The 8,923-nt window shown below is 38.7% G+C and overlaps 1 protein-coding gene across 1 annotated transcript; it reads left to right on the top strand.

Moving 5' to 3' along the window:
* The first annotated feature begins 991 nt into the window (after window positions 1-991).
* LOC145786567 (carbohydrate sulfotransferase 11-like) lies at window positions 992-7,845 on the top strand. The gene is made up of 4 exons (XM_082598246.1): window positions 992-1,193; window positions 2,237-2,321; window positions 3,348-3,732; window positions 4,664-7,845. The coding sequence occupies exons 1-4, from the start codon at window positions 1,083-1,085 to the stop codon at window positions 5,205-5,207; spliced, it is 1,125 nt and encodes a 374-aa protein (XP_082454372.1). The 5' UTR covers window positions 992-1,082; the 3' UTR covers window positions 5,208-7,845.
* The last annotated feature ends 1,078 nt before the right edge of the window (window positions 7,846-8,923 follow it).

Genomic DNA, 8,923 nt, shown 5'->3' with positions numbered 1-8,923 from the left:
GTTCAGTTGCCTTTCTCGCTTCACTAAACTGCAAGCTCATTGTGAAAGAGGACAATAGTGCACAACAATAGTGCACAACAATATTGTAACTTGTTGTGCAAATCTACGTAGCACGCCAAAGAAGCTCTTAGAATTGTGAGCTTTTGTACGTTGCCAAGGAATTTTACCACTTTAGATCCATTGAATACTTGCAGCTTGCTGTAAATAATTTCAGTCAGATAGGTGCAGAATTTCCAGTAGGAAGGCTACCGCCAAGTTGAGTATCTTCCGATTATTGAAGAGTCTATTCAGGGTTTAATGTGCTTCTAAGGTTTCAACGTTACCTAACGTTACAACAATGCTGAAATGACGTTTGCTATCCTACCTCTAACTGCAAAGTGTTTGCGAAACAGAAGAAAAAAGTACATCTACTGTAAGATGATCTGTTCCACGCCGAATTGTGTGGTTTGGCTTGGCGTTTGTGAGTGATGATATGTTTTGTGTTTCGTTTCAGAGGAATAGCTTGCAGTGTCAAAACAGTAAATGTTAAAAATCTGACTGTCTGCCATGTTGCTTTAAATGTGGTTGTTTTCTTTTTGTTTGTTTTTTCTGCAATAAAACGTGCAAATCAACATGTCAAAGTAATCCTTGCAAGATTACAAACGTTACGCAAAACCAAAGAACTTGGTCACATGAATCCACCGACTGCTTACCAATAATAACCACATAGGGTCAGGTCAATAATAACATCACAAAATGGAGGCAGTTCATAAGGGAGATCACAGCTGATCAAACATGATCAATCTGTTGAAGAAGAAGAAGGATCAGGATAGCTGCAAATGGGTTCAGGTCTCAGGGTAGCTGCAGATGAGTTCAGGATAGCAGGAAATGGGTTCAAGAATATTATCAACTTGCCTAGTGATAATATTATCATTTTTGTTATTGTTTTATGTTCAAGTTAATCATCCTCATTATATTCAGTTTATGGTAGCCCACTGCTGAGCGACGGCCTTCCCCTTTTCTTGCCAATCCAGTCGCTTGTATGTTTTAATGCACAAGTTTGTTCAAGTTAATGCTCGTTGTGATTGTATTAAGTGAAGAAGATGGCTAGAGGAAGAGGAAAACTTCGCGTGCTCATTTTCGCGTCTGTAGCATTTGGAGTTGTTTTCTTGTTTTTGAATTATTACGAAAAGTATCCACAGTTTGATGAAGATGTAAGTAAATAAATAAAAAAATAAAATAAAGATTTTATTAAACATTTTAAATTTTGATTGTATATAAATAGAACAAAAGTATTTAAAACTACATAGGTTTATTTAATAGATTGAGTTTCGCTTGTAGCAGCGTGATCGTTGTTTACTTCACAATGCAGAAACAACCTGTTTTAGCGTGATTCTGCGGGTTCGCTGTGGTAGTAGCGATTTGTCACGAGCTTTCGGAACACAGTTCCCTTGCCATGTGATATGACGAGTGGTGAAGGAGTCAAAGTGTCGTTGTTTCATTAGGTTCGTTTTATTAAGAGTTTGTGTTATTAAGGTTTAATTAAAGCAACTACACATTGACTCCTACTGTACATCATTCGTCATTGCACAATGCACATCACTAAGGAATTGTGTTTCGAAAGCTCGTGGCAAACCGCTACGACCACAGCGAACCCGCAGCATCAGGCTTAATCAAACCATTAGCCTAGCATCTACATTTGTGAAGTTAATAGGTTCAGTATTACTTCATTTATTATACAGTACACCAAGATTAGTACATTGTCTTACCGCTGCCACTTTGTGGGATAAAAACAAAATTTAATGTTATAACTAGGGTTATGAGTATGTAGCCTACTTGAAACATTTTAAATTTTACTTAACAAATCGGGTTAAATCTGTCGGTTTTGTCAAATCTGGCAGGGTAGAGTTCCTCAAGCATTTTTGTGCTTTGTATTTACACTTGTATTCGACGCATTATCTCGTTTTTGTTATCTATCGTCTTCATTTGTGTGAGACAGGATCTTTCAGATTTCAGGACAGGTTTCTTCGTTCTCTGGGTCGCGGGTTTATCCTTTTACCACCCCAGTCCCCACAGATACCCTGATGTGTCTCTATATAACTTTCAAAGTTAGCAAGTTGCTATTATAACATGATTAGTCTGTTTCAGCACTCCAATTGTTTTCTCTTTGTCAGTTAATTTATGACACATCAGTCGCAGCGGATTACGCAGCCCTTTATTCGTTTTCCTCACAAGTCATATTTGTCCATTTGTCCAGTTTCAGATTAATGGGATAAAGGTCAAGGATTTGTTTCGTTCCAAGAAATTGAAGGAAGCTCCTAAAGAAGTTCCAGGATCGATAAGTATTGAAAATAATGCTTTCTTTTTAGTCATGGTACAGTTTAAGAAACAAATTTCGAACCGACATGTTTGCATGTGAAAAACTCAAAGGCTGAGGGGTTCTCTCCTTTTATGTTTCACATTCATTAAATTTTCATTGCTCTCTTTTATATAGGTGCAGGCATGGCTGTAAGTTTTCTCCACTTATCTTCATTATGTTATTACCTCTTTGTATTTTTTATTTAAACCTATTTGTAGGGATGTAGTCATGAAGTTGTTTAAGAATAAGATGCAAAAAAAAAAAAAAGCAAAACATTCTATCTGAGAATTATCAAAAACCTACTAGGCCTATGCCAAAAACTAATTTCAGTAGTAGCTGATTGTAGTCTAGGACTAATTTTAACGCATTTGATCAAATAAGAACTGTAAGGCCATAATGCCTTTATAAAGCTATGAGAAAACTTGTACTTGGCAAGGAAAATTTTTCATCGTGGTAGATCTGCCTAGAAAATAATCTTTTATATTAAAAAAATAAACGATATACACTAATTTTTTGAACAAAAAGTTTTACAAAAATTTATTTGAAATAGATATTTTAATGCTGGCTATGATGAAAGCATTGCGTCAACAATGACGTAGAAAGTTTGAATTTTGTAGTCTCTATTGTCATCATATACCTACTGCACTTTCGTTTCGATTATAAAGTAAGCCGCCACAACTAATTTTCACATTTAAAGTATTCTAGTGATACGAGTGGAAGTCTTAACCCACTCCTATAAAACTTTCTGTGTACGTCACTTACTACGTCACACAATTAAGTAAATGTAAGGTAGGTTTCACAGTTATCCAGTTCTATTTGTAACTTGTTCATAATATTGAAGCATAAAAATCGTGGTTTACAAACAACAAAGACCCGGATGTAGCCTACTCACAATCTTATGCGAGTCAATGGTGGTTTTAATAATAATTTGTTTCTAAACGCTTCCAAACCAATTTACCATAAATTATGAACAAAAAACGATTAAGTCAAACTGTTGTATTGTTTTCAGCGCAAGGTATTGAAAAAGAAGAAGAAGCCATTCTAACTGATATATCCACAGGGATTGGTCAGAGGGTGGAGAAAATTAATAAACTTCGAAGGCAGAACTTGGCCAAACAATGCTTATTGTCTAAAGTCGTGACGAATACGTCACTATTTGATTATACTCATCCGCGTATGCGTGATCTCATTAACATTTATCAAAAATCAAGCGATAGACAAAAAACTCCTCCAGTCCCAAGACTCTTAGTCTCTGATCAGCACAAAGCACTTTATTGCGCAATAGACGGTGCTGCCATGGAAACATGGGAGATGGTCATTATGATGCTGGAACAAGGATACGGAAAGTCGTTAGAACACGCGGATCAAAGATATTTAACCCATGATAACTTAAGGTAAGCAACGTATGGGATGAAAGTCGTCTGTGGCTGAGCCTCTGCTATGATGAAGCATGTCTTTTTTTGTCACAAAAGAGAATAATTTACGATATGACGAAGTTGCAATGTAACATATTCCATCTTTTAATTATCACTTAAAATTTGATATTTTTTTACGATTAGTAATCTGCATGATTGCTGAAATTCGTGCATCTGAAACATCAATGGTCTACTATTTCACACCTTCACCGTATCCATGACCATAATGGACTTCTAAATAGTTAGTAGAATCTGGACTGGAAACGCAGTGGACAACAGTAGGCCAAACAGTTGGTACAACAGTTGGCCAACAGTGGGCCAACAGCCAAGTAACTAACCCTGTTGGCCCACTGTTGGCCAACTGTTGTACCAACTGTTTGGCCTACTGTTGTCCACTGCGTTTCCAGTCCAGATTCTACTATTTAGAAGTCCATGCCATGACACTGCTACTTGTTGGTCCCCTTTCATCCGTAACCTAGGCCTACCTTCTTTTCTGTTGAAAAATATAATCAAAGTAAGATTAAGGATTTTGCTTCAAAATGATCTATATTTGCTTCCAACAGCTTTTATATAGATCTAAAGAGTTGTTTATTATCACCTATTGTTACTTCGACCCTTGTCACCCAGAAAATACATCTTCATATCTCTTAGCGTTTGCACACGTAGCACAGTGGCTTACACTTTTCCAACCTGGGTTTCCTATTTCTAAAGATGCTAGCTTTGTGGCACCAGTCCATAGTTAATAAATATACCATGGTATAACTATGGTAGCATTTCGTCTTTGAGACGCACAAACGAGATGCATAAGGAAGTGCAAACACTAATCCTCTGGAGATTTTCTGTTATTTAAATAGAAAACCCCTTTAAAAACTCTGATGTGATTTTTCAACAATTTGTTTGTATCTTCCAGGCCATTATGGGATTACCGACCGATAGCAATTGAATACCGGCTGAAGAATTATTACAAGTTCATGTTTGTTCGAAATCCAATAAACCGCCTTCTGTATACCTTCCAACATCGGTTTCCACATGAAAAACTTCAATCTGAGAAACATTTTGGAAATGCTAGTTGGTCCAATCAAGTCAAAAAAGATCACGTCTCAACTGGTGGTAAAATTTTAAAAAAAGAAGTCGTCACATTATCGAGATTTGTGTCTCATCTCACAGAATTGTCGAAGTCCAAACGTGAGATGGACGCGATGATTGGTTCGTTCGTGCAGCTATGCATGCCCTGTCACATTCAGTACGATTTCATTGGAAGGACAGAGACGATAAAAGATGACTTCCAATTTCTTTTAGGAAAGGTTGGAGTAGAAGAAAAGGGCTTTGGCATCAGCCCCATTGACCAGAAAACTATGAGTGAATTGTTTGAAAATCTTTCGAAACTCGAAAGGGACGAACTATATAAAATGTACAAATTAGATTATTCTATTTTTGGATATTCGTATCCATGATATCATATGTGTAGCCGAAACCAGTGGCGCATCCAGGAGGAAAGCAGTGGCTACTCTAAAACACAGAAGTTAAATTTATTCATGTGGGTTAGTGTTGGGCGATATTGAAAAAAACAAAACGATACGATATTTGAAAAAATACTCGATATTTCGATACTTTTCGATATTTTTGTACTACTTAAGAAAAGAGTTTCTCAGTCTTCGAAATTAGTGTCGGTAATTGCCGACGCAGATGCATGAATGGCGCATTAGCGTCGGCAATAAAAATGACGAGGCCACAAGAGCGCTTGTAAGGTTAGGGTTAGACATTCCTCCCAGTCGTTATGCCACAGCCATAGATTTGCTCCTTAGTCAACACCCTGATGGAGCTCTGCGAAAGAGGCGTGTGGATGGGAATCAAAGCACGAAAGCGGCAAAACGTGGACGCTTCATTGAGAACGACGAAGACAATGTAGACTGTAGATTTACAGCCAAGCGACAAGCCTCTTGATGTGTCCGATTCCAGTGATGACACGACAACCTCATCTTCCGATACAGAATCTGATGATTCCGATTCTGACATCTAGTTCTTCATCAAACAGACTTTGTGTTGCTCGCAGTATCCCAACTGTGCCGAAATTATGTTAGTGCATACCTAAATCGAGGCAATCTTCTCGCAGGGAGCGATTAATTTGTTACCGGTACTTAGTTGAGCAACGTTATTTTATGATAATTCAACGTCGCTAGATGTCGAATTAATGTAAAACAAACGTAAATTTCTGATTGGGCAATGTTGTTACGCAATATAACCACTATAACTAGCCGGGAAAATTAAATCGATTTGTGCTGACTCGAACGTTGAATCAACCCAAAATTAACTTATTTTTCCTTCCCGTGAGTTATTCATCGTGAATTACCGCAACAGCGTGCGTATCGCGTTGTTCGCTTTATCGCTACTTTTGGTATTATTACATCACAACAAATCAAACAGTGCGGTCGTGATAGACTACTCTAGTATATTTTTCGCTTCTCGTTTCACATGTTTTGGTACAATTTTTTTCCTAATAAACGTTCACAGCAATTGCCGAGGCAATTTCAACTTTTGCCGTTTGGTTTCGGCAACGTTTTTGTAGGGGTTTGCTGTTACGAGTTATCGAACGATATTGAAATAAATATCGATATTGAAAAGATATCGTATCGTATCGAAAATTCGATATATCGCCCAACACTAATGTGGGTGGATATTTACAAGGTCCGATTAATGTTGTAGACTTACACATCATTGTGATTTGTTGGTATTGCCCCACCCAAGGCTACTGTACTTGCTGAGTCTGCCCCGGATCCAAATCGTAGGCTGCTTAGCCTAATATCAGGGAAATAGTCATAGAGGATATGGGATGGTAGTTAACTCACAAATATTTCTTGCCCTTGAAACACAAAGGATGCTGTTATCACACACAAGCTACAACTCCTTTGAAAACAGTTGAATGAGACCTGAACACTTAAAACAGGAGTCACCAAACTACGGCCCGCGAACTGATTTCACCGCGAACGTGCTGCGGAAATAACAGCTGCGCTACAACTGTTAAGGAAAAAAGTTACCAAAATTTTTGTAAAGGACTGACGTTGCTGTTTATCATTAGGCCACCATAAATGGGGACAGCCTAGGCCAAATTTGGAAAGATGTAATGTTGTTTCAAGAGCACGATGCCTTGTAGTGTATCACAGCAGGAGATAACTTTTCCAGCAACCATTCGATTTTCATCAACTTTGCTATTCCACAGCTGACTTTGTTATTTATTGTGCTCAATTGAAGTCAATGGAGATTCTAAATGGTTGTATATCTTTTCGCAGTTTGCATCCGGTCCGCAGCTGTTAATCTCGCAGCAATCCGGCTCTCAGAGAAAAAAGTTTGGTGACCCCTGACTTAGAATATTCTCCCCAAATTTCTTCCAGCAGTCAAGTGACTCACATCAGGAGTGTACGGTATATGCTATAGGCCAGGGGTCACCAAACTTTTTTCTCTGAATGCAGTATTGCTGCGAGATTAACAGCTGCGGCCGGATGCAAAATGCGAAAAGATATACAACTACAGTATTTAGAATCTCCATTGACTTGAATTGAGCACAATAAATAACAAAGTCAGCGGTGGATTAGCAAATTTGTGATGAAACTCGCAAGGTTGCTGGAAAACTTATCCCCTGCTGTGATGCACTACAGGGCATCGTGCTCACGAAAACAACATTAGGCCTACATCATTCCACGTTTGGTCTAGGCTGTCCCCATTTGTGGCGGCTTAATGATAAAAACAGAACACCAACATGCAGGCTGCCTAGTGGTGCTGCCGTGTAGCTCAACAGCAACGTCAGTCTTTTACAAAAAGTTTGGTAACTTTTTTCCTTAAAAGTTGTAGTGCAGCTGTTATTTCCGCAGCACGTGGCGGGCCGGATGAAATCAGTTTGCGGGCCGGTTCCGGCCGGCGGGCGTAGTTTGGTGACCCCTGATATAGGCTACTAATCTATAGCTATTTGTCCAATGTGATCAAGTAAATTTCAACTATAAAAAGAAATTCGATTGTTTTGTTGAAGACCTTTGTATTTCGATGTTTCACATTCACGCTCACTGCTAATATAGATTACAAACTCGTTAAATTACGTGTAACTTACATCGGACTACTCTCGTTTGTTATAATAAGTTAGTTTTTCCAGTTCCAATAATTGGTGCAAGTAGTTGTTTGCAGTGATGTACGCGCATACAAAAAATATTAACGCCGTCAGCGTAAACGCAAACGTTCAAAAAACCATACGCCGTATGCGTCAACGTAACTTCTAAAAGAAGTTGGCGGCGTCAGCGTCAGCGCATACACCAGCGTAAGCTCATTTTGTTCGCTCGGTGCCAAACATTCACACGGTATAAACCACTCGAAACAAACAAGTTTTATTTTGAATATCCACGAAGGAACACAAGCATCTGAAAGTGTTCATCTGACATTTTGCTGTGTTTTGGTTCCAATGTCTTTGGCCATTGAAAACATTCTTTCAACTGCAGCGCTGGAAGGTATTGGCGTGTTGTAGCGAAAAAAATACATTAAAAAGTATGCATTGATGCTATGCGCTAAAAAATTGCGAAAACTTTACGGCGTAGCCTCAAGCGCAAACTATCCAAAAAAAATGTAGCCGTAAGCGTTAGCATAAACAAAAAGTATACGCCGCAAGTCTGCGGCGTTGAATTTGCGGCGTATACGTACATCTCTGGTTATTTGATGGTAGACCAGTTGATTTGGTTTAGATCTTTCTGTAAGTACGCTAACTAAACGCTGCATTAATTGGGATTAATCCGCCCCGTTAGCACAGTGGTTAAACATTTGACTCACGATCAAGCGGCGCTGGTTCGTTTCTCGGGGTGTAGCCTAGGCTACGCTTGAGTAAAACATTTCAGGACTGTTCTTCATTCAGCGTCACCTATAGTGAATGGAATAATTCCCCGGCAACAACATTTCAACAACTACCGTAAACTTTACTCTGCAAATCCAGGTACTCGACCCTGCCTCAAAAGCTCGGCTTATCCAGAGCATCGTCAAAAGCCTCTAACAAGTATGCGAACCTGTATAAATATAATTGCATCATTAGCATGATAAACGAACGCAAAATGAACAAACAACACAGCCTCGTTCTAATGTAATCACATAGCTACAGTAGGCCTATACTGCATAACTTAGTAGTCAGCCTGCAGATTCA

The sequence above is a fragment of the Aplidium turbinatum genome, chromosome 17 (genome assembly GCF_918807975.1).
Source record: "Aplidium turbinatum chromosome 17, kaAplTurb1.1, whole genome shotgun sequence".
Taxonomy (NCBI): domain Eukaryota; kingdom Metazoa; phylum Chordata; class Ascidiacea; order Aplousobranchia; family Polyclinidae; genus Aplidium; species Aplidium turbinatum.
This window is presented reverse-complemented; position numbering and strand designations above follow the sequence as displayed.

Bases quoted from the DNA above. Each gene is read 5' to 3' on its own strand.
- LOC145786567 (XM_082598246.1), top strand. From the start codon at position 1,083: ATGGCTAGAGGAAGAGGAAAACTTCGCGTGCTCATTTTCGCGTCTGTA. The intron at 1,194-2,236 runs GTAAGTAAATAA...CCATTTGTCCAG, and splicing joins ATCCACAGTTTGATGAAGAT to TTTCAGATTAATGGGATAAA. The intron at 2,322-3,347 runs GTATTGAAAATA...TATTGTTTTCAG, and splicing joins AGAAGTTCCAGGATCGATAA to CGCAAGGTATTGAAAAAGAA.